At 35.4% G+C, this 25,841-nt stretch overlaps 1 protein-coding gene across 2 annotated transcripts in view; it reads left to right on the top strand.

Annotated features, from left to right (window-relative positions):
- XRN2 (5'-3' exoribonuclease 2) overlaps positions 1-25,841 on the top strand; it is a 109,210-nt gene that overhangs the window by 32,684 nt on the left and 50,685 nt on the right. For both annotated transcript variants that reach the window (XM_069075505.1, XM_069075506.1), the window contains 13 exons: positions 1,436-1,547; positions 4,721-4,832; positions 6,510-6,568; positions 6,646-6,735; positions 12,403-12,475; positions 12,567-12,617; positions 13,929-14,086; positions 15,004-15,078; positions 15,172-15,305; positions 15,398-15,455; positions 15,552-15,659; positions 19,921-19,965; positions 22,946-23,077. In XM_069075505.1, the coding sequence (XP_068931606.1) occupies positions 1,436-1,547; positions 4,721-4,832; positions 6,510-6,568; positions 6,646-6,735; positions 12,403-12,475; positions 12,567-12,617; positions 13,929-14,086; positions 15,004-15,078; positions 15,172-15,305; positions 15,398-15,455; positions 15,552-15,659; positions 19,921-19,965; positions 22,946-23,077 (1,207 nt within the window). The remainder of the gene's footprint in view (positions 1-1,435; positions 1,548-4,720; positions 4,833-6,509; positions 6,569-6,645; positions 6,736-12,402; positions 12,476-12,566; positions 12,618-13,928; positions 14,087-15,003; positions 15,079-15,171; positions 15,306-15,397; positions 15,456-15,551; positions 15,660-19,920; positions 19,966-22,945; positions 23,078-25,841) is intronic.

A 25,841-nucleotide genomic window follows, 5' to 3' on the forward strand; every position in this document is an offset into this window, starting at 1 on the left:
TCCTCCCGACTCCAGGGCTGGCGCTCTTACTCGCTGTGCCACCTACCTGCCCCACAATTCCTCATCTTTAAAAGAGCTGGAGAAGGAAATGACAAACCACCCCAGTATCTTTGCCAAGAAAACTCCAAATTGGGTAACAAAGACTGAAATGACTGACCAGTAGCAAAAATCTGGAAGAATTATGTCAGTGCTAGATAAAAAGAATTTTTGGTGACAATTGAATTTGTAGTTTATTTTAGTACCAGTAAGTAGACACAGGAGCTTTTTGATCAGGGGAGTAAATGGTCAAACCTTTATGTTAGGAACATTATTTTGAATAATGCATGAAAGATGGAGGAAGACAGTCTGGGAGACCAATTTAGAATCTCTTGAAGTGGTGTAGGTAGGCAATGATGAAATATAAATATGAAAATGTAAAAATGTAAATAAAAATGATCACTGTGAAAAGAGAGGGAGACCAGTAGGAGAGATGTGAAAGCAGAATCAACAAGATGTGCTAACTGATTACTTGGGGAAGTTCGAGGGAGGGTGAAAAGTCTAGGATGACTGAGGTTTTTGAACCTGGGTAAATAGAACCATGTTCTTGGCCTTGAGAGAAATGGGGAAGTTTGGAAGAGGGGTGGGGTTGGGAGGAAAGATAATCAATTTGCTCTGTTTTGGACCCGTGGAGTTTAAGTACCTGCCAGACATCTAGTGGGATGTTGGTAATTGAGAACTGGGATTTCAAGGTGTTAGACAAAGATCTGAGTCATTTGCACTGAACCTGTGGGAGTTGTTGAAATCACTGAGAGTGTAAGGAGAGAAAAAAATAGAGCTATTGCTAAGACAAGTCAAGAAATAATTAGCCACTCTACTTTTGACAAGGAGTGAATTTAAGCAGATGTCCAAAAATTAGTCTCCTCTCATATCTCTGTGCTAGGTTTCTGAATTGTTTCCTTAACTCATCTACTGCTTCTTTTTGTTGACTGTGATATGCTCATGTGACTCATAACCCTTTATTATGGTACTTAATAAAACCATATGCTTTTATTTGTCTCTCTCAATCTTCAACTAAATTTTCTCCGCTATTGTCACTCTACTCCTTTTAGTTCCTTGATTTCCTTGCATAAGCATATTTTTAATCTGCAGTGTTAAAAATCCCCCTCTTTTGAAATTTCATTTTGCATAAGTTGTAATCTTCCAGAGCCATATTTCAGTCTTGAGTCTTATGTTATGATGTCATGAAGTATCAGTGATGTTTATGATGAAAATTTGCTTCCTTTTCTTGGGATCTCTAGTGTACCTTGCTTCTTAGGCACACTTTTTGCAAAGTGTTATGTAGATGATCTATTTTGCCATTATAAGACATCTCTGTATAAGATTATTTCTAAATGGTATGAGATGTTATAACATATAAACATAATATGAATATTATTTGATTTGCTTTAAATTACAGACCAGCACCAAAAAATGAAGATGAGATGATGGTTGCAATTTTTGAATATATTGATAGACTCTTCAGTATAGTGAGACCAAGACGACTTCTCTATATGGCAATAGATGGAGTAGTAAGTATTAAAACAATTTCATTCATTCACTGATATATTGCTAATGTTTAGGTTAAAAGCATGGGTTAAGAGCTAGAATGCATCACTTGGGAAATGGGACAGTCTTGATTCTCTTTTTATAATGAGAACTTTTTTTGAGTCCTTAAAAGCCCAGGGCCACTATAAGTTACTGCTTTTGTATGATGATACCCATTGACTAAAGTTAGAAAAGATTGAAAAGTTTATGTAAATAAACATAATAAGAATTACACATTATGAATAAGACCAGTGTAACTACTATGGTTTCAGTGCCATTCCTTATCTGCTCCCTAGGACTAGAATAATTTTGGTTTTGAGAGTCCAGACTGCTTGTAAGTGAGAATTATCAAATACCCTCTAAGTTCTGTTTACTCAATAAAAATACTTGGCTAGAGTAAAAATATTGTTCACTTATTTTAATTAGTAATTACATTTTTCTCTTGGGTAAGGCAAAAGGGAGGACAGGAAATACATTATTTTCTGCTATGTAGTCCATTTCATAATGATTGGAGTTCTTCCTAGGGTATACCTTTCTTCTCATTACCTAACCCTTAATTATGGTACGCAATGAAGCCATCTTCACATTTTGTTGTTAAACTCAATTGACGGTACCGATTAGTAGGCAGTATTATAATTTAGCATTTATTATATGGGGATTTATTTTGTTGTCTTATTGTGGGCTTACACATACTAGAAGGAACCCAGGATTGAGAATGGTCAGGGAGGGACTCCAGAAATGGGGAGTAACAGCAGGGCCCTGAGCATTAGTACAGGTCTAGAAATAATGGATTATAATGATCCATCTCCATAAAGTACTAGTTTGTTAGCCTTAAATAGAAATCCTTGGAACATATGGATAGGGTCAAGTTGGATACAGTCTGAATAAGTTGGTTTGTGACTATCTTTTTTTGGATCTCAGTCTTGGAACTTTTCCTGAATATGAAAAGACCTGTTTCTCCTATATTATTAGTCTTCTGGTTCATCAAGAAAATGGAAATTTTCTCAGTGTTGGGTTACTATATTTATGAAACATAGAATTCTAGAGCTGGAAGGGATTTTGGAAATTATCCAGGCAAGTATTTTCATTTTGCAGATAAGGAAGCTAATGTCCCCAAAGTGTATATATCCTGAATCTCTTAGAATTCTTTAGCACTAGAATCCAAATTGCTCATCTCAAAGTTGAATTTGATGAATTCAGGTTTATATACTAACTTATGTTTTTCTCTGCTTTTGCTTCAAAACTTTATCACTTCCTGTTCAATTTTTCTAATATTCTTCCTTCTGGAAAGGGTGAAATCAAATTATAAAACTGGACATAGGCAATTAGGGTGGCTAGGAGTTGTCACAGAGATAGATAGTTGGGGTACAATTAATTATATCTGAACCTGCAGAAGATGTTTGTTTTACTATTTTGGGGTTTGAGAAGAGGTACTTTCCAGCATCATCTGGGACTCTATTTTCTTTCTGCTTAGAATTTCCTCCCAACAAACAGAAGTAAAATTTCTTCCTGTTGAAATTTTACTTTAGCATCAAAGCATTCCATTAAGCATTCTTTGATAATCCCACAACCTGAAGTGATCTTTGTTTCTTTTCTTCTGCAAAACTCTCATATCTTAAAACAGCTTTTATCTTGTAAAATAAGGTATCTCTGAGTCTGACTGTGAATCTTTTGTGTTTTCTTTTGTTTTGGTCCAGACCTGTGATTTCATTGGACGGGACCTAAACACAGATCTTTATTTACTCCTTTCTTTTGTCTTTTAAGAGGTCCCTAGGGGCGACCAGTTAGCACAGCAAGTAAGAGCACCACACCCAGAAATAACTGGCTGTGTAACCTTGAGCAAGTTACTTAACCCCGATTGCTTTAAAAAAAAAAAAAGAGGTCCCTCAAAGGCACTGTGACATAGTGGATAGTCACTTTTGAGTCATAGAACTATTACCCACCTCCCTGACTTCATTTTTTTGGGTTCTCAGTTAAGCTATGCAGTTTGTGATTTATAATTTTAAACAGTACGTTCTGTTATTAATAGAAAATTTGTCAAATATTGGAGTTATTGAATATGTCTTATGTTTCTCCCTCCATGTCATATATAAATGTTTATAAACTGATATTTTTCTTCTCTTTGTTACCTTTTTCTGACTATACTATTTCTGTTAAGTGCCTCATCTTTCTGGTCATTCATATATACAACACTAGTATTATCCTTCATTATTCTTCCTTTCCCCACATACCCAGTCAGTTGCCAAATGTTATAATGTTTTGCTCCACTATATCTCTCAAGTCTTTCTTCTTTTTCTTCTTTTCTACTGATACAGCCACCACCCTAGTTCAAATTCTCATCCCTTCTTCACTGGACTGTTGCATTAGATACCTTAGTGGTCTCTGTACCTGAAATCTTTCCTTTTGCAATGTGTCTACCACACAGCTGGTGGAGCGATTTTCTTAAAGTACAGGTCTGACCATGTCATTCCTCTATTCAAGAAACTATGCCTTGGCTTCATATTATATCTAGAGTCAAATGCAAAACTCTCATAGCCTGGCTTCCCACCTATAATTTCCTTTCCAGGCTTTTTACATGTTATTCCCCTTCATATGCTGTTTGATCCAGCCAAGCTGTCCTGTTCCCAGTGCACCCCCACCCTTTCTACCCCTCCCTTCTCTGTGCCTTTACCCTTTGCCTGGGGTGTACTTTCCTCTCAGCTCTGCATCTGTCATATTCTACGTGCAGACTCTCCTGATCTCCCCAGCTGATAATGTCTCCCAACTTAAAAAATAAAATTATCTTGTATTAACATATTTGTTTTATTTTATTTTTTTTTTAAAGCAATTGGGGTTAAGTAACTTGCTCAAGGTTACACAGCCAGTTATTTCTGGGTGTGGTGCTGAGTATCTGAGCCCGGGATTTGATCTCCAGATCATCCCGACACTGGAGCCGGTGCTCTTACTCGCTGAGCCACCTGGCCACCCCTAATATATTTATTTTATATATTTTTTTCACATACTTATACATGTACATACATATTGTCTTCCCTAACAGATAGAACTCCTTGTATCTTCTTTTTTCTTCTTTGAATCCCCGTTACCCAGATAAGTTCCTGGCACTTAGTAGTATGCTAACTGTGCATGTTATCAGCTGAACAATCATTTTTGCTCTCAGGCTCCACGTGCTAAAATGAACCAGCAGCGTTCCAGGAGGTTTAGAGCATCAAAGGAAGGAATGGAAGCAACTATAGAAAAGCAACGAGTCAGGGAAGAAATACTGTCAAAAGGTAAAAATTTTTTTGTTAAATTTCATTTTTCTTTTAGCCATTTACTCCTAAGTGGTTTTACTAATTCTTAGCAAGAAAATGTTTTTCCTTAAGTTTAAAGTTTATCAAAGGATAAACTTGAAACACCTCAAGGTCATATTTCGCCTTCGGGAACAAGTTTTGTTGCTTCCTCTTTTAGGCCACTTAAAAAATCTCTCATGTCATTTATTATCTCTACCTAATTTTCCCTGTAGTTCACTATTAAGTTAGGAACAGAACACTTAAATGGTTTATTGAGAAGCTTTGGCAAGTCTCTCTTTGTGGTGGTAAGAAAGATCTGTCTCTGTATTGAATGGATATTTTAAGTTCCTCCCTCTTCCAAGTTGTTCTTTGTGCAGAATGTCACCAGCCACAATGATTTATCCTATTTATAAAAACCTGTAGATGTGCATACATGTGTATGCACACATACATTAAATAGAGGGGGAGGTATATATCAGACCCTACCACCTTAAGGAAGAGGTGATAGTGAAGTGTGAGTGTGCTCATAAGGGTGTGCTTTTGTTGGTTCTGCTACCTAAATGAATTAGAAATTCAGACAAATAACTTAGAGGAAATGGATAACAACATTAAACTTAGAAACCTCTAAAATAATTCTGAACTCTTGTTTAGGGTTCTTCCTACTTTTCAGCAAAGAACTATGCCGATTAGTAGTTTTTAAAAAACATTTTGCATTTTATGTTGCAGTTTTCTTTGTTAAATTATATGTCAACTGGGGTGGCCACGTAGCACAGAGAGTAAGAGCACCAGCTCCAGTGTCGGGATGACCTGGGGATCGAATCCAGGTTCAGACACTTAGCACCACACCAAGAAATAACTGGCCATGTAACCTTGAGCAAGTTACTTAACCCTGATTGCTTAAAAAATAAAAATAAAAAAAAATTATATGTTAACTTTGCTAGAATATTGTTTCCCAACTAGCTTGTTTATATACGTGACACTGTCTTTTGATTTTATTGATATCTTTGTTGTCTATGTGATTACATTTGTTTTGAAAAATAACATGAAATTAAGAATTTGTAATACTTTGAGAGAGGGCTGATCACTAGTACAGAGAGAAAATACTAGTCAGAAAATGGCCAAAAAAAAAATGATATATTAGGGAAGCTAGGTGGCGCAGTGGTTAGAATGCACCAGCTCTGAAATCAGGAGGATCTGAGTTCAAATCCAGCTTCAGACATGTAATAGCTGTGTGACCGTGGGCAAGTCATTTAACTTCCAGTTGCCTCAAACAAAAAAAAGAAATTATATATTCAGGCAAAATTATTAACTTGTGATTAACTCAGCTTTTCATATTTGCTTGGCAGTGCTCATTTATCTGAATTTAATGTGTATAGCATGTAGGTGCATGCCCTTTACGCAATATGCATAATTTTATTTACATAGCATGAAGGATTTATTGATGTTATTAAATCTTTGAATTTTTTTGTTTGTGTACTACATATTTTAATGTAGTCTTGCCCAAGCTATTAATTTATTTTTGGTGGAGGTTTTTTTTAAATGGTAAATGTGACTTGAGATGAAGGGATTCAGTTTCTTTGAGTTGTACATTTTGTTCCTTACTTTAATATTTTGTTAATTATTCAGCTCTTTGGATCAGTTTTTTTAATGTGGGAACAAAACATTTCTCTTCCCCAGGTGGCTTTCTTCCTCCAGAAGAGATCAAAGAAAGATTTGACAGCAATTGTATTACACCAGTAAGTAGTCCTGTACTTTTCTAGCTATTACTAACTCTAAAATGACAGGTTAACATATTTTCTTCTGTGTCTTTTAGGGAACTGAGTTCATGGACAATCTTGCTAAATGCCTTCGATACTACATTGCTGACCGTTTAAATAGTGACCCTGGGTGGAAAAATCTGACAGTAAGTTTCATATTTTGATATTTAAATCATTGTGATTGTATTTGCCTGGACTTTGGTGGAATTGAATTGAGAGAGAGAAAGAGTGTGTGTGTGTGTGTGTGTGTGTGTGTGTGTGTGTGTGTGTGTGTGTGTGTGTGTGTGTGTGTGTGGTGTGGGATTGAACAAAGAGAGAGAGAATTTCCATATACATGTGTATTCTCCCAGAAGAAAAATAAAGCTTATATGTAGTTGCCATAAATGGGTGTTTGGATCGGCTTTTTATTGGAAAGGTCAGAATTTCTATAATGAGTGACAGTTTAAATTTCTCTCTAGAGACATATTTCATCATTCTATCATCATTGCTTGGAGACATTAAATAATCCCATTTATTTTAAACAATTACTTTAAAGGGCAGTGACAAGTAAAATATCAGGGTAATAGAGTTGTCTATTATTATAGACATAATAAAAGCCCTTAAGATAGAGATTAATTGGATTTTGACATAAACAGATGCCTATACTTTGGTTGCCTAAACTTGCCATAACTTGTAGACATTTTGATACCAAAGTAGTAAAAATATATATTTACAAACTTTTCCTTTATGGCTACATAATTATATGTGCTTATATTTTCTGTTATATTGTAGATTAGGAATGGTGCCCTGTTTTAACTATATTTTAAGAATACATAATTTCATTGTTAAGGATATTCCTTCCACCAGTAATAATAATAAGTGAGTTTTGTGCAGTACTTTTAAATGTTTTGCAAAGCATTTTACATCTATTGTCTCATTTAAGCCTCATGGGCACTATGAAGTAGATACTATAGGTAGTATCCCTATTTTACAGATATAGGAACTGACTTACATAGGCTAAATGATTGTATGTAGCCATATGGCTGGTGGCAGAGGCAGGAATTGAACCCCAGTCTTCCCTAATTCCAAGTCTAGCACTCTAGCCGATATACCATGGTATCTTTCCTGAGCAACATTGCAAATCATAGCACTTTCTTTGCTTAATAGATGGTTTTAATGAATTGCTGTAGCATGTTACATTCATTTCTTGGTTGCCAAGTCTGAGGTTTTCCTTGCCAGAACCTAACAAAATTGGCACTTAGATGCATACTCTTAAATGAATGCAGGAAACGTATAATAAATGTTATATCCTCTGGTAATACAGAATCACAGAATTTGAAAGTAGAAATGGACATTGGCAAGTGATTTTTCACTCTCTGCTTAAAGACCTTCAAGGAAGGAAGCCAAACCATTCCACTTCTTTTTTTTCCTCTTTTTTATTTTTCAGTTTACATCATTCATTTACACAAGATTTTGAGTTACAGATTTTCTCCCCATTTTTCCCCTACCCACCACTCCAAAAGAACGATCCCACTGAATATCCCCTCCCCCAATCTGCTCTTTCCCATACCTTCCCCCATGTCACCTCCGACTTTCCAGTAGGGCACGGTGGATCTCTTTGCCCCAGTACCTGTATATTTTATTTCCCAGTTACATGTAAAATAATAATAATAATTTTATATATATATATATATATACATATATATTTTTTTAAACATTTGATTTTAAAACTTTGAATTCCAGATTCCTTCCCTTCCTCCCTCGTCACCCATCCTTACTGGGAAGATAAGCAATTCAATATGGGTTGTACATATGTAGCTATGCAAAACATTTCCATAGTGGATCTATTGTGAAAGACTGTATTTACCCCCATCCTATCCCACCCCCAACTTGTTCTATTCTCTACTTTGATCCTGTCACTTTTCAAAAGTGGGTGCTTCCAACTCCCCCCCCCCTAGCCCTACCCCTCTTCCATCATCCCCCCCTCTCATCCCCTTCCCCTCTACTCTCCTGTAGGGTGAGATACCCTATTTAGTTTGTATGTCATTCCCTCCCTAAGCCCAATTCAATGAGAATAAGGTTGACTCATTCCCTTTTGCCTTCCTATTCTTTCCCTCCATTGTAACAGTTTTCCCTTGCCTCTTCTATATGAGATAATTTACCCCATTCTATCCCTCCCCATCTCCTCTCATTATATTCCTCTCTCATCTCTTAATTTCACCTTTTAAGTATCATCCCTTCCTATTCAATTGCTCCTGTGCCCTCTCTCTATGTATACCTGTACACATATATACACACACTCACATATGTATTCATATGCCCATATACCCTCCTATATAGACATATATGTATACATATGTATATGTGTGTGTGTGTGTACACACACACACACACACACATTTCTATTCCTTTCAACTGTTCTCATACTGAGAAAAGTTTAATAAGTTACAATTATCGTTTTTCCATGTAGGAATGTTAATAGTTCAACTTTGATAAGTTTCTTATGATTTCTTTTCCCTGTTTACCTTTTCATGCTTCTCTTGCTTCTTGTATCTGAGTGTCAGATTTTCTATTCAACTCTGGTTTTTTCATGAAGAATGCTTGAAAGTCCTCTATTCCATTAACTGACCATGTTTTCCCCTGAAACAGGATACTCAGTTTTGCTAGGTAGGTGATTCTTGGTTTTAATCCCAGCTCCTTTGACCTCCAGAATATCATATTCCAAGCCATTCAGTCCCTCAGTGTGGAAGCTGCCAGATCCAGTGTTATCCTGATTGTGTTTCCACAATATTCAAATTATTTCTTACTGGCTGCTTGTAATATTTTCTCCTTGATCTGGGAATTCTGGAACCTGGCTGTAATATTCCTAGGAGTTTTCTTTTTGGGATCTTTTTCAGGAGGTGACCAGTGGACTCTTTCAACCTCTATTTTGCCCTCTGGTTCTAAAACATCAGGGCAGTTTTCCTTGAGAATTTCTTGAAGGATAATTTCTGTGTTCTGTTTTTGATCATGGCTTTCAGGTAGTCCAATAATTTTTAAATTATCTTTCCTGGATTTATTTTCCAGGTCAGTGGTTTTTCCCATGAGATATTTCACATTGCCTTCTATTTTTTCATTTGTTTGGATCTGTTTAATAGTATCTTGATTTCTCATAAAGTCACTAGCTTCCATTTGCTCCAATCTAATTCTGAAGGAATGATTCTCTTCAGTGAGCTTTTGAGATTCTTTTTCCATCTGGCAAATTTGGCTTTTTAAGGCATTCTTCTCCTAATTGGCTTTTTGGACCTCTTTTTCTCGACTCCCAGAGCATTGCATTGGCCCCAGACTGTCTTTAGTGGGAAGTTAGCTTCTCTCTGTCATTTTGTGGGTTCTGTGGCTCCAGAGTTTGTATAGAGTCATTTTTTACATGAATTGGAGAAGGTGGGAGCGGGAGCCACGCTAGTCTTGTTTCTACTCTGCCATCTTGACTCCACCCCCATTCCACTTCTTTATAGCTCCAATTGTTAGGAAGATTTTTCCTCAAATCAAGCATAAATTTTCCTCTTTGTAATTTCTACCCATTACCTATGGTTCTTCCCTTTGGGGCCAAGCAGAAAAATGTAATTGTTCCACATGGTGGTATTTCAAATACTTGAGAGGTATATCAACTTTCTCTCTACCCCCCATACTCCAATGTCTTCTCATTTCTAGGCTGAATATCACTAATTCTTTCAACTGATTCTCTTTTGACATGAACTTAAGGGCCTTCACCATCCTGTTTGTTTTCTAATACCCTGAAATGAATACAAGACTCCAGATGAGGTCTGACAGGAGCAGAGTGCAGTGAGATTATCTTCTCCCTATTCTTGGAAGGGGTACACCCTATAATGCCGCCTAAGACCATATTGATGTATTTTTTTTTTGGTTATCATAATATACACCTGATTTATATTGAGCTTGTATTCAGCGCAACTAATTGTCTAACCATGCTTCCTACATTTTGAACTTGTGAAGCTGATTTATGTACTCAAATATAGGACTTCACGTTCATCCCTGTCGAATTTCATCCTGATAAATTCAGCCTAATGCTTTAGCTTATCAAAGACCTTTGTTTCATGACTGTTACCAGCCATGTTAGCTTTTCCTCCCAAATGTGTGTCATATTTAAATTTGATGAAGGTGTCTTTATCCAGGTCATTGATAAATTTGTTAAACATCAGAGAGACCAGCACAGATCCTTGAAGGCACTCTGCTAGAATGGAGTCCATATCCATATTCAGGTCCATATTCTTCATTGTCTAATCCATATTTCCATTTTGTCCGTGAGATAGTATGAAACATGTTGTCAAAAGCTTTGCTAAAATGTAGGTAAACTATAGCATTTCCCTCATCTGCTAGTTTAGTAATCCTATTGAAGAATCTGAAATCAGACTAGCAAGCCCTGGAAGTTCTTGAAGATGTGCTGCCTCTTTGTAATCATCCCTCTTTTTCCTCATTTTCTCCAACCGTTTCTTTAATGTCGTTTTTTAGGAATCTAAATCAAAATCATTAACCTCATTTTTGAAAATTGAGACGTTTGCCTTTTTCTGATCCTTTTTCCATGTTCTTTCAAATATTATTGACTGAGGAATAGCATCCATTTCTTTCAGGATCCAAGTATATAGTACATCTGGGCCAGGTGATTTGAATACATCAAGGCATGAATCTCCTTTTACATTGGGTACCAGTTGTCCTTTTGTTACCAATGTAGCAGTATTTATCCCTTGCAGAGCGAACAGAAACAAAATTAGAATTGAGCAACTCTGTCTCCTCACTTTTGTGAGTTGTTATAGTCCCATCTACCTCAAAATGTTCCTTAATTTTTTTCTCCCACTACAGTTTTTAAAAACCCTTTTTGTTTTTCTTGACTTTCTTTTCCAGCCTCAATTCGTTATGAATGTCAGCATTCCTTATACTTTTGCAGGTGCATGTTCCAACTCTGTATTCATCTTATATTACAGGATGAACATTGTACATTTCTTTTTAAAATCCTAGTTGGTTAGTGAGTCTTTTCATTAGTCTTTGCTGACTTCAGTCTTTCCAGACAAATCCACTTTTCTTCCTGGAATTGTTAAAAATAGACAGTTCTTGTGAGTTGGTCATTTTTTTAAAGTGAGTACCATTATTTGAAAGATACATAGCTATATAGAATATCTCTTAAGTGCTTACTGTATTCCAGGTAATGTACTAAGTACTGAAAGTACAAATAAAATAAAGAAAATATAGTCTCTAACTTCTAATGGAAGACGACAACACATAAAGAGAGCTAAAAAGCAAGGGGAGGTATGATGCCCACTCAGTGGGAAAGGTGTAAAAGTCTAGAAAGTCAAGAGTGGAGCCAGAAGAGAGTTGAGCATGGATGGCCAGAACCCATCCTGAAGTAATGGTTCTATGGAAAAACTTGCCAATTGGAAAGGATTCAGGACTAGAGGCACTTTAAGGTGAGAAGGCAGTTGGTGAAGGGATGCGGTGAAACCAAAGAAATTGGCGTGAAGCTGAGAGAGGAGATACTTTGAGTAACTTAAAATGTCATTAAGCCCCCTGTTGTAAAATAATTTGACTACATAACAAATTGATCGTCAGACTGTTAACTGATTGATGTCTATTTAGGTCAAATGTATTAGGTTTTTTTTTTTTTAATAAAATGGCATCAATTCTGAAAAGTTTAGTAACCCTTTACTAACAGGGTCTTAAATGATTAGAATTATCTTAGAAGTGATCAATTCAGACTAAAATGTAAGTTTAGTTTTATTGTTTTCAAAGGGAAGAAGAGAATGGATTAATTGTATAAGTTCTAAGTACATTTTATTTTACAGGTTATTTTATCTGATGCTAGTGCTCCTGGTGAAGGAGAACATAAAATCATGGATTATATTAGAAGACAAAGAGGTAAAATCCAATTGTAAATGTTTTTTAAGGTTATTTTATTGAAATGTTGACTCAGTCTAACTTGGATAAATATTGTTTTGCTTTTACCTAGCTCAACCTAACCATGACCCAAACACTCATCATTGCTTATGTGGAGCAGATGGTAAGTTCCTTATTGGATAACTTTTCCTGATCAAATCTTTGAAAGCTGATAGTTTTTTTTTTTAAGTTAGGTAGTAAATTTGATGCATTTGACTCCTAACAGGCTTCACATGTCTTGTCAAAACACTTTAATTTTTATAATCTCTTTTTTTCTTTTAGGAAACTTTGTTTTAAAGTAATCCTAAATGACAATTTATTTTTCAAGCCTCTTACAGTTGTATTTTTGAAAGATGTATTTAGTAGTTAACACATTCATTTTTCTTTAGACTGTCGGAATGTTTTGTCTGTTCTTTTTACTTTTGTGTACATTATGAAGTATAAAAAAGTCCAAACTTAGCACAAGTTGAGGAAGTCATGGTTAGACAGAAGTTTGTCTGAAAAAGATAAAGAGGTTTTAGAAGAATGCCAATATTAGCAGCATGGAGTAGAAGCCAAAGGACCTAATCTCAAATTACTGTAAGAGAGGTGTGACTTACATGATAAGGAAGTGATCTTTCCCTATGCTCTGCTGAGGTCAGGCCACAATGGGGGATTTTGTTTCATTCTGTTCACAGTTTAAAATGGGGTATTGGTAAACTGGAGCATCTACAGGGAGGTTAACTAGATGGTGAAGGGCTTTGAATCTCTTGTATCACACTTGGTTGAAGGTACTGGAGATGTTGAGCCTAAGTAAAAGGAGATTAAAGAAGGTCCTGATAGCCCTAAGTTTCAGTATTAGTAGGGCTCTCATGTGGAAAAAGGATTTGATTTGTCCAGTTTAACCCAAAAGGCAGAATCAGTAGAAATGGATAGAAGTTGAAGAATGGCAAATCTAGGTTTGATATCAGGAAAGCTTCCTAACAATTAGAACTGTCCAAAGTAGAATGAACTGCCATAGGAGATAGTGCATTTCCCCTCATTGGAGCTCTTCAAGCAGAGGCTGGAAAACCATTTTTTGGTTATTTGTAGGGATTAATATTTTGGGTATGGATTGGTCTAGGTGACTGTTTTTTGTTTTTGTTCTTGCTTTTTGGAGGGCAGTTGGGGTTAAGCGACTTGCCCAAGGTCACACGGCGTGTGTGTGTCTATTAGGTGTCTGAGGCCAGATTTGAACTCAGGTCCTCCTGACTGCGCCACCTAGCCGCCCCAATCTAGGTGACTGTTGATGTCATTTCTTACTGTAAAATTGTATAATACCATTAATTATTATTGAAAACCTAATTTTCTTGCTGTCTTAGGCATCCAGGGATTTAGTGTCATTTGTAAATAAAGCATATGTCCTAATCATTTCTAATTTTTATTGTTTTTATGTGTGTGTGTTTTTATTTAATAGCTGATCTCATTATGCTTGGACTTGCCACACATGAGCCAAACTTTACAATTATTAGGGAAGAATTCAAACCCAACAAGCCAAAACCATGTGGTCTTTGTAATCAACTTGGGCATGAGGTCAAGGACTGCCAGGGTTTGCCAAGGGAAAAACAGGGAGAGGTAAGGGCTTCAGAATTGTTTCTTTTCAAATTAGAAAAGAGTTGTTTGACCACTTTTTCTGTGACCACTTACTGAAGTGTCTTTGAATGATAAACTTTGTTAGTATCTTAAGAACATTATAGTTCTAGTGAAGCTAAGGTATAAAATATAAGAGCAAAAACATGAGGATTACTAGTAGTTTACAAGATTGTCCTGTTGTAGTTACTTGATATTTCTTCTCTTCCCCCTCCCTGTCCCCAAATTAAAAATTATTGTTTGAAGGAGCTGCTTTTAGTGCTTTTGTTTTTACTGAAGGTTTGAGATTATTAGGCAGGGGGTTTTGTGCTGACAGTCAAGTCTCTGACCTTTGGCAGGGCTCACCTGACTGCTATATTCCTTTCTGTGATAGGAATTCTAGCTAAATGTGGAGAGAGAAATGTGGTAACAGCTTTTTAACTCTGTAGATCTTGCTAATAAGTAAGGTTAGGAATTCTGCTTTAAATGAATAACAGTGAACCACTAAGCATTTTAGTTTATTAAACTAAAATGGGTTTTGATGTCCAAACTCATTAAAAGGGAATTTTGCCATAATTAGAAAAATTCCAGCTGTAAAGAATAACAAGTTTTTAAAACATCAGTACTTTGTTCCATTTAAAGCTTTTAACTTAGAAAGTGCCTCTTTTAGAGAATATGCTTTCAGAATATATACTTTTGGAAATGTCCAAGGTTTAAGGTAAATATGTTTGGATTGTGCATGTATTAACTTGTATCAGATTTCTTGCCATCTTGGGGAGGGAGGGAGAAAAATTTGAAACTCAAAATCTTATAAAAAATGAATGTTGAAAACTATCTTTACATGTAATTGGAAAAAATAAAGTATTTACTTCTAAAAAAGAATAAACATGTTTGAAATTAATAACTCAACTTATTTCTTGTAGCATGATCAGTTTGAAGAAAGTCTTCCTGCTTCAGAAGGAGAGTTCATCTACATTCGACTAAATGTGCTTCGTGAGGTATGCAGAAATAATCATTATAAATTGTAATTGTAAATTGATTTGTTTTTTAATATCTTTAATTGTTATACTTCTGTTGGATTTTTTGTGCAGTATTTAGAAAGAGAATTAACTATGGCCAGCCTGCCATTTACTTTTGATATTGAGAGGAGCATCGATGACTGGGTTTTCATGTGTTTCTTTGTGGGAAATGACTTCCTTCCACATTTGCCCTCTTTGGAGATTAGGTATGTAAATTTCAGTGAAATTAAAAGAATGACATTTTACAGTTTTCTGTATCTATTGAGTAAAATAGTCTTAATGTGTTTCTTTATTATAGGGAAGGAGCAATTGACCGTTTAGTTAATATATACAAAAATGTGGTACATAAAACAGGGGTAAGTTCTAACTTGAAAAACTTGTGAAAAATAAGTATTTGCTCTTTGAAGTAGATAATTTTGCCCCCCCCCCCCTTTTTTTTTTATCACTTTCAGGGCTACCTTACAGAGAGTGGTTACGTCAATCTACAGAGAGTACAAATGATCATGTTAGCTGTTGGTGAAGTTGAAGATAGCATTTTTAAAAAGAGAAAGGATGATGAGGTAAAAGTTTTTTGCAGTAGCTAAAATGCCTTATGTCCTCAATAGAATATATTCTGTAATGCTTTTAACACTTTTGAGTCCATTTCTGTACTTTTACATTGGATCAGAAATTATTAGTGATTACATTTTTAGAATGTGATGTTGTAAAGGAGTTTTTCGTAACATTCATGACAAATGACTGCTTCAGAAGCTCACCTTTATTTTTAAGTTCTCTTCTTTTCTCATTACTTTTCCTGGTAAAAGAAAGGTATATAATTACATGAATGTAGTATGCAGAATCAGCATTCAAGACCAGAGCCATGTGGAGAATCGTTCTAACATTTGGAGTATAGAGAATGCCCCTTATTGAACCTGGAGGAGGAAAACCTGAGTTGAAATATCAAACATTTACTAGCTATGTGACCCTGGGCAATTCATTTAATCTTTCTGTGCTTCACTTTACTCATCTGTAAAATGGAGATAATAATAGCACCTAGATCCTCAAGTTGTTATAAAGATCAAGTGAGATAATATTCATTTGTTGTTTTTGGGGGGGGGGGGGGGGCAATTGGGGTTAAGTGACTTGCCTAAGGTCACATGGCTAGTTTTTGTGTTAAGTGTCTGAGGTCAATGAGATAATATTTATAAAGTGCTTTGCAAACTCTAAAGTGGTACATAAATGCTAGCTATCTTTACAGTAATGATTGTGTAATAGAATCAAAGCAGAATCACCTAGCAAGAAATTCAAGGATAGATAGTTATCATCTGTATTTATAGAGGATATTTTTAATGGTCCTTCGAGTGTTAAAGTAGCAGTTTACTTTAAAATGACTGGGAGAAAGCAGAGTACCTATGAAAGATGGCAGCACTAGTAGGACCTAGATAACCTGGTTTAAACACATCTCTAATTTGTTAGACTTGATTTCAGTTTGTGTAGATGATGTGTTAAAAAGAAATTTTTAAAAGATAATTTAAAATAGGTGGTTTCTCCAAAAGGCAAATGATTACTGAAAGTCTTTATTTGACACTGTTCCTTTTTTTTTTAAACAAAATGTTAAGAATTGGAAATACTAGGTATATTCTTTTATAAAAAAGACAAATAAAATGTAAGATCCTTAGCTTTTAACCAGTTATTTCTGCTGGTTTGCTGTCTTCCTGAAGCTTTGCATATCACTTTGATATGTTTGACTGAAAATCAGGACTCCTATTCCCATGTTCTGTGCCCTTTGTTGTGAACACTGTTCTGGGAAAAGACTTCAGGGCTCAGTTGACTCCCTTTCCTAGATAGTAATTCTAGCTTGTGGTACCTAAGTCTTACTCAGGAAAGGAAGTTATTCTTAAGATTATGTACTGAATATTTATAGTAATATGTTTTGGGGACAATTACTATCTCAAAGAAAAATAGATCTATAAAAATGACTTTTTGCAGGTTTAGAACTTTAAAGATATAGACAAATAAGCATGTCAGCAAAGAAGATGAGTTTTGAATTACACCTCACTCTTTTTGATTGATCACCCAGCTTCAGAGAGGTGTAAAGAGAATAGTCTTCACCTTGGACATGAGTCAGAGAGGGGCCTGTTATTTGGTCACCAGACAAGAGTACAGGAGAAGGGAGGGTATTGCTTTAGAATAATCATAGGATTTAAAGCTGGCAGGGACCTTCGAGACAATCTCTAGGCCAATCCCTTCATTTTATGAATGAGGAAACTGAGAATCAGACAGGTGACAGTGGCAAAACTGGGAGCAAGCAGAAGTAGGAGAATCATAGCTTTGAATAGCTTACTGCTGCCAGAAAAGAGAAGGCACTTCAGAAGAGAGAGCAAAGGTTTTGTAGGTATCTTATCTATGTTCTTTCTGCTGCTTCTAAGCTAGGTGAGAATGATTGTGCTTCCTTTGCTAGAAGGAAGGGGAGTAAACATTCATATGGAGCCTTCTGTGTGCCACTCACTATCCTAGGCACTTAGAAACAGCTCATTTGCTCCTTAAAACAATCCTTGTTGGTAAGATTTTATAGATGTCCCCATTTTACAGATAAGGAAACTGAGACAGGGGTTAAGAGACTTGCTGAAGGTCAAATAGCTAGTATGTTGTATTGCCAGTGCAGTATTTACAGGGCCCACAATCATGATAAAGAACATGACTATAAATATCACATGACATTCGATCACAAAATATAACAAACTCTCCATATAGAGGACAGAACCAAAGCATTTATTTAGACACCAGAAAACCGATTCCCAAAACCAGTAAGTTGATTCCATCATAATAGTAAAGAAATGAACAAGCCATAACAACACAGAGAGACATGCCATCCTTCAGCATTCCCACACACCAATACAAGATAAATATTTACTCACAAACCTCTCTGTCTCGTTGCCTGAGCTCCTCTCTTTCCCACCCTTTTGCTAGCTCTCACTGCCAGCTTCCTGTGGCTCTGCTCTACCCTTCAGCAAAATCCTCCCACAGCAGGCTCCATGTAACTATATTCAGCCTGTTATGGGGCAAAGTTTATCTTCCAAGCAGGGAAGCTTCCTGTGGGCTCTGTTGCACCCTTCAGCAAACTCCTCCCATCACTGTCTCCATGTGATTACATTCAGCCTATTGGGGGCAGAATTTACTTTCAAAGCAGGGGAGGTCTTCAAATTCTCATCAGGCATATTAAGGGGCCGGAAAGATCTTCAAATTCCCATTCCCATTACATATGTGTCTGAGGCTAAATTGAAATCAGTTCTTCCATTGTGCCACCTGGCTGTCTCATTTATTAAGTGTCTTCTATGTGCTACACATTGCTAAATACTTTAAAAATATTTACCTTATTTGATCCTTACCACTCTGGGATATAGGTACTGTTATTAGTTCCATGTGACAGATGAGGAAACTGAAGCATACAGGTTAAGTGACTTGCCCAGGGTCACATAGCTAATAAGTTTCTGAGGCTGAATTTGAACTCAGGTCTTCCTGTCCCCAGGTCCATCATTCCTTTGCCATCCCTCCCAGCTACCTCTAGGTTGGCTTGATTTTGGACAGAAAAAAGTGGTACCCTGCTAACAACAAAAACTACTGCTTTGTTTTTCATAACACACTGCCTTTCCATTTTCTAAGATTTATTGTCATGGTAACTTAACTGGGTAGGATAGTGAAAGGGTTGCTTTGTTATACGCCCTTTCCAAATAGTCAAAAGGTTAAGTATTAATACTGTCAAGAAATATTTTAGCAGAAAGCTGCCTTTAAAAACACTTTTTGACAAGTTGTAAATGAATTTGTAGTGAAGAAAGGTTTTTCATGCTTAAAAATTAAATGAGAGGACAAATTTCATTTGGGGACCATATGTCTTTGGGAACGATCATTTTAAAAGTGTATATTCTTATAGTTAACTGCTAATCTACCTTTTGGTGCTGCTACATGCACCTAACCAAATACTATGTTTTAACAGCATTACGTACATCACAATGCATGTAAAATAACAGTAATTAACATTTGTGAGCTTTTTAAACATTCTTATTTATATTGTAATGTAACTTTAAACATTTGAGGTATTTGAACATTGTCACTTTGAGGAGCAGAGTGGCATTGGACACTAGTTATATTTTGAACTTAGTCAACAAAGAACTTAAACATCTTACTTTTTTAGGGTTTTATGTGTTTCAGTAAAACAAAGTAGAATCATAGTCATAATTTGTAAAATTGGTTAGACAGATCAGTGTAGAGAGATCCTTTTTCCTTTTAGGCCTACTACATTTTTGGTATAGAAAGGAAACTATTTTGCTTCATATATTTCCCTACTCTTCATTACCTACTATCTTGGATGTATTAGGAAATATTAGGAAGGTCCTAAATGCCTTTTAAATTTTCTGTTTCTAATCTTACTTTTTTTTATTTTTCAAAAATTTATTTCTTTTTGGTTTTTAATATTCAATTTTATAAGATTTTGAGTTCTAAATTCCTCCCCTTTTTCTTGCTCCCCAAGACAACGTGTAATCTGATATAGGTTATACATGTGCAATCATGAAATTATCTTAATTTTCAAGATTTATGTCTTGTTTCAAAAGCTATGCACTACATAATTGTTTATGGCCTATTTTTCTGTATTTGCTTCAGGTTGATGTAGAACAAAAGTTATGCCTGAACTTAAATTTAGAATGATAGAAACCATCCAGAGCAGTGATAGCTTGGTAGCATTAAGATTTCAATATTTAACATTTCTCTCTAAAATTCCTAAATTATTACTAATAATCCTAAATTATACGAGTTGATAATTTAAATATTATGTTTTTGTTTTAGGAAAGTTTTAAAAGAAGGCAGAAAGAAAAAAGAAAAAGGATGAAGGTAAGTCTTATTGTATTCCTTAAGTATAGTATTGGCAGAAAATTAGAATTACTTTCATATCTTTTCCACTACGCCTCAATGACAGTATATAGCAAGGATTGTGCCTAAGCCAGGTCTCACTTAAATAACTGGTTATAGTGATAAGCTGAATTGCCTTTTATTCTTTCACAGATTGCTTACAATTAACTTGTCTCTTTATCCTCTATTCCAGCCTTCATACTATCATTTAGATTAGTCTTTCTTAAGTAATGATTTCATCATATTCTCTGCTTAAAAATCTGTAGTAGACCTCGGGTGCAGGATAAAGTCTAAATTCTGACTGTTATTCAGAATCCTCTATAATATTTCCCCATTCTACTTATCTATCCTCATTTTCTCCTATTGCCCAACATGAATTCTTTATTTTTAGTTAAGACTCTTAACTAACTATTAAGTGGCTCCTGTTACTGGCATGTCCTTCTCTTAATTTTCAAGATCTGTTCTATCCTGTCTTCTTTAGGAGTATAACCTCAAGACCTCAGGTTTCCTACCCCTGTGACTTAGACTATTCCTTTGTTTATTGATCTTACTCTTTTCTGGTGAACACTGTATTATTGTATGAATTGCCAATTTTATGTCTTAATTATACCGTTCTTGCATTAATACCCATTTTTCATGTATGGATATCTTGGGAGACAGCATAATGTAGTGTTTAGAGGTCTAGTCTTGGAATCAGGAAGACCTAGGTTCACGTCTTGTGTTTGACACATGTTAGCTGTAGGACCATGGACAAATCTTTTAACCTTTCAAGGCCCTGGAACAAGATTCTATGTTGTAGAGCATTTGTACCCTGCATTAATCGAAGGAGTTCCCTACACAGATGAAATAAATGGACATTTAAGTATGAAATGGAAGGAGAACCACAAATTCATGAAAAATGGGAAATAACAGCAAAGTTTTTATAATCAACTCTTTACCATCGCAGACAGTGGAGATAACCTACTGCACTTGGATTATAACATCACAGTTTTATAGGGGAGGTAGAAATGACATTAAAGAGAGCAAAGACTGGAAAATAGCCTGATTGAACCAATGTATATAGAACATGTATGCTTGAGGCAACATAATTGTGAGTGTTGAGGCATTAGTTTATTAAGTACCTTTTATATGCAAAGCACTTCAAGGAGAGGAAGATACCAGAGGAACAGAAAACATCTCTAATCTCAGGAATACCAAAAAAAGGATATCTGAGAGAACATTATAACAGTCATAACATACACACTTTTATTAATTTTCTGCTATGTGCTAGCACTGTAGTAAGTGCTGGTGATATGAAGAAAGGCAAAAAACAGCCCCTGACCTCAAGAATCTTAAGTTTGAATGGGGGAGACAACAATATAAACAGCTTTGTACAAATGAGATCTATGCAGAATAAATTGGAGATAATCCCAGGGGCAAGGCACAGAGATTAAGGAAGACTAAAAAGGATTCTTGAGGAAGGTGGAATTTTAGTTGAGACTTGAAGGAATCCAGGAGGCAGATATGAATAAGGTAAGAAGTCTGGAACAATAGGAAGAGGCTACTTAAGGAGGCCTTTAAAAGCCAAGTAGAGTATTTTATTCCTTATCTTGTAGGTGATAGGAACCACTGGAATTGAATAGGAGGGTGTTATGATCAGACAAATTGAGCAGAGGATGGATTGGAGCTGGGAGAGACTTGAGGGAGGGAGGCCAACCAGCAGAGTGTTGCAGTAGTCCAGGTATGAAGTGATGAAGACCTGCTGCAGGGTGGTTGCATTGTCAGAGAAGAGAATAGTTGGTATAAGAGATTTTTACACATGTGGAAATGACAGAACTTGAGTACTTAATGGATGTGGGGGAATGACAGAGTAAAGAATCAAGTATAACACTTAGATTGTAATTCTAGGTATTTGGATGGATGGTGGTACCCTTGAAAGTAATAGAGAAGTAAAAGGGGAGGATTTGAGGACAATGGGGTTCAGTTTTAGACTTAATGAGTTTAAGATGTCTACAGGAATTCCAGTTCAGTATGTCCAATAGACGGTTGGGGATGGGAGATTGAAGGTCAAGAGCGAAGTTAGGACTGAACAAATAGATTGTGCCCAATTGAGAGATGATGAGGACTTGAATAAGCATGGTCTAATAAAATAAGAGTTGAGGGAAGGGGATTAGATGTGAGACTTGCTGATTAAGTTTTATGTGAAGAAATAGACTTGAGAGAGAGCTATAAGGTGTAGATAATAATGGTGGGTAACTTAGAAATCTTCAAGGTTTGCAAATCTCTTTACATATATTATTTCATTTGAGTATCACAAGAGCCTTGTGAGTTGGTATTTCTGGTATTGTCTCATTTTACAGATGAAGAAACTCTGACAACAAAAATAAGGAAACTTGGAGAATAGGCTATTTTATAGCAAAATGTATAAAGAATACCATTTCATGCTGAATTTAAGACCTTTATGTAACATCTGCATGGAGATAGCAGTTTGTAACTTATGCATTATTGCAATTTAGGGGAGAAATGAAAGCTACATATGTAGTGTTAGATTCATATGCTTAGAAAGGAAAATTAAATTCATTCAGTTCTAAGAAAACCACTGAGTGATATAGAAAAAAGAATAGAAGAGGGTTTAGGATAGAACCTTGTGAGGCACCCTTATCTATAGAGTAAGACTTGAAAGGTACCCTAACCAAAAAAAAAATGAGGAAGAGACTAAGAAATATCAGTGCCTTAGGCCAAATTCTAAGGCAGGAGATATTACCCATTTTTATGCTATACATCTATTGAAACATGGACTCTGCAAAATGTTTTTGAATACATAAAACACATAGGATTAGAAAACAACCAAATATGTTAAAATTTAGTTACCAAAATATTAAAAGTACAGGTTAATACATTATTTTAGAGTCTGTTTCCCTCTACTATAAGTTTGCTAATCTTCATTTTTATTTTAATATATGTGTACTTCTATTCTTGATAGAGGGATCAGCCAGCTTTTGTTCCTAGTGGAATTTTAACCCCTCAAGGCTTGGGTGCAAGAAATTCACATGGATCTCAAGTAGCAAGTAATCCAAGACAAGCGGCCTATGAAATGAGAATGCACAATAACTTTGTAAGTAGCTATTCATTCTTCCTTTACCCCATAGGCATGTAGTAAATAATCAATATATGTAGTAGTAATTATTTGAAATTGTTGGTAATTAATACAGATCTTACTAATTAAGTTAAGAAGTTTTTCTTATTTTCTTAATTTCCCACTTAAACTTAAGTTTTCTCCTGACAGAGTGAATAAATAGTCCTTCAGGTTAGGAAGTTCAAGTTTTACCTCTTGTATGCACTGTTTTGGGCTTGGGAAAACCAGGCCTCTGTACTAGGCCACTCTCTAAAGCTCTAAGTTGCAGAACAGTTGTTGATATGTAGAGGATGTTCTTAGGCAGCACCCTTTAAAGATGGATCTGGTGATCTGGTCTCATTCTGTCCTGATTCAGATACCCACATTTTAAAGAATATTGTAAAAATATTACAAAGTGGTACTAATGAATTTGAGCAGGCCACAATGGAATATATGCTATTGGTCGTTACTTCTTAATAGAGTGTGGGGAGTGGAGCAATAAGGTTGTCAGCCTCCAACAACATGAAGGGAGGTTTCCATGCTTTGCCTGGGTCTTTCCTTATTTCTAGGAGTCTCTTCTGAAAAATTCATCACTACAGAGATATAGGATGACTCTTAAAATATTTCCTCTGAAAGTTTATTTTTGTGGGGAAAAAATCTTAAGTATTCTTTGGGAAAAGGTTCAGGAATGTGTATGGGGGGTGAGAGTCAGGAAAAGGTATTTAATAATGTGGGGAAAAAACCAAACATTTATTGCATGAGCTTTCAACAAGTTGGTGATTTGTGATCCAGATTCAAGAGTACTGCTTGAATAAGAAAGTGAGGAGGAGACACATCTGAACAGTGGTTCTCCCACACTTCCAGCTTTTGTTATCTTAAGGTTTGAGCCTAGTTCCTTAAAGCTTGTCATATTATTTTTAAGGCAAATGCTTTAAAAATAAAACCCAGCATACCAATCTTTTTTGTTCTAGTAGTTTATTCTCTAGTACTTGTTATGTTTCTTCACAGGCTAGCTCCAGTATGGAGAACTTTTGAATAAAGGGATATTAATTCCCTCTGTGTTAAATGAAATTCAGAATAATGTTATCTTGAGGTACTCATAGTTGTATATATTCTGGGATTGCATCTGCTTCTTCTGTCTTATTGTCTAGAGCTTTAGAATTTAATCTTTGAATAAACTTAATTCTTGTGAGGAGTGTAACAGAGAGGTTTAAAAAAAATACTGCTTTGAGACATTTGGAGGTGATTTGGACAAAGCATTCCTTTAAAACAGGAGTCCTAAATTTAAATTTATTTTTGTTGAAAAAATGTAAATTTGACATTTTTTTCTTAAAAATGTGAAAACCATTTTTAGCTCATGGGCTATATCAAACAAAAATAAATTTGACCCTCCACCCATAGTTTACCAACCTTTGCTCTAAAAGATTGGAAAAAATGAGGGTGAGAAAGACAACCGCCATTAAAGCAGCATCAGAGAAGGGAGATTTCCATGCTATTTCTGGGTCTTTCCTTATTTCAGTGTTATTGACACAAATAGTAGAAGGTCATTTGAAGAGAGAGAAAGCACTAATAACTTGAGGTGATCAGCAAAGCTTTTGTATAAAAGGTGGCTAGCATCTAATTTGAGCCTTGAAGAAAACCAGAGATTATAAAGGAGTACATCGTTTTAGGGATGAGAGGCAATCTGACACAGAGATATACTGCTAAATTCTGGTAATGACTTGTAGAGCAGTTTAGTTGGAATTTACAGAATATAATAGCAATAAATCTGGAAAAGTAAGCCACATCCCTGCTCCTGGTCTTTTTTTAATAGAATTATTTGCTTAATGAAACCATGTTCCTTAGGGGGGATCTTAAGGCTAGGATCTTGAGTGGAATTTATTAAGTGACTGGATAGGTACTAAGAATATTTTCAATAAATTAGATCATATGGAATAACCTAGAGGCAGCAGTATCATAACAGAAAGTATACTAAATTGAAGTCAGAACCTCATGGTTCAGATTGCCCCTTCTGCTACTTATTACCTTTGTGATATTAAGCAAATCACTTCACCTTTATGGGACTACTGTGTAGAAGAAGAGGCTTGGATTAGATTTCAAAAGTTCTTGGTAGCTCCAAAATTTTGTGGATATTATAAAATATGAAACATAAAAAATGTTGAGACTTGTATTTATTTTCTTACCACATTTTGTACTTTGGAAATTTTTATTTAACAAAGATACACAAATGCCCAATATATATTCTTTGTATTTTAGGGTTTTACTCATTTGAACTCTGTCTCTTTAAAAATTTCATTGTTCTTTGAGTACCTAGAACATTTTGGACTAAAAATTATTAACATGTAAATTGTGTTAGTTATAATGGTAATATTTTCCTGAAATTGGAATTTTTACCCCTTGTGTTATGTTTGTACTCTGAATTTCATTGTAGCACATTGCTATTATTTTCTTCTTTCAAAGATTTAGCTTTATTGTATTCTGTTCTTAGTTCTTTATATGGAGAAATAAATTTAAAATTTTCTTTTTTTAATCTATATCCTCTTACCCAAATTCTTGCAGTTGAGTCAAGTTATTTTGCACGCAGTTAGCTTTGTGTTAAAGGAGAAAGTAATATTCCAAGACTTGTTTCCTTCTCAATTATGTTTTTGTCCTGATTGATCTCAATTTGGGATACTTTAAATAATAATCAATTTAGAGGCTGTTATAATTGCAACTTTGGATTTTTGTGTGTAAGCTGGGACTTTGTATCCTCTTTTATTGGCCA

The sequence above is a fragment of the Petaurus breviceps genome, unplaced genomic scaffold (genome assembly GCF_028583685.1).
Source record: "Petaurus breviceps papuanus isolate PSGF00001 unplaced genomic scaffold, PetGlider_PUasm1.0 90919, whole genome shotgun sequence".
Taxonomy (NCBI): Eukaryota; Metazoa; Chordata; class Mammalia; order Diprotodontia; family Petauridae; genus Petaurus; species Petaurus breviceps.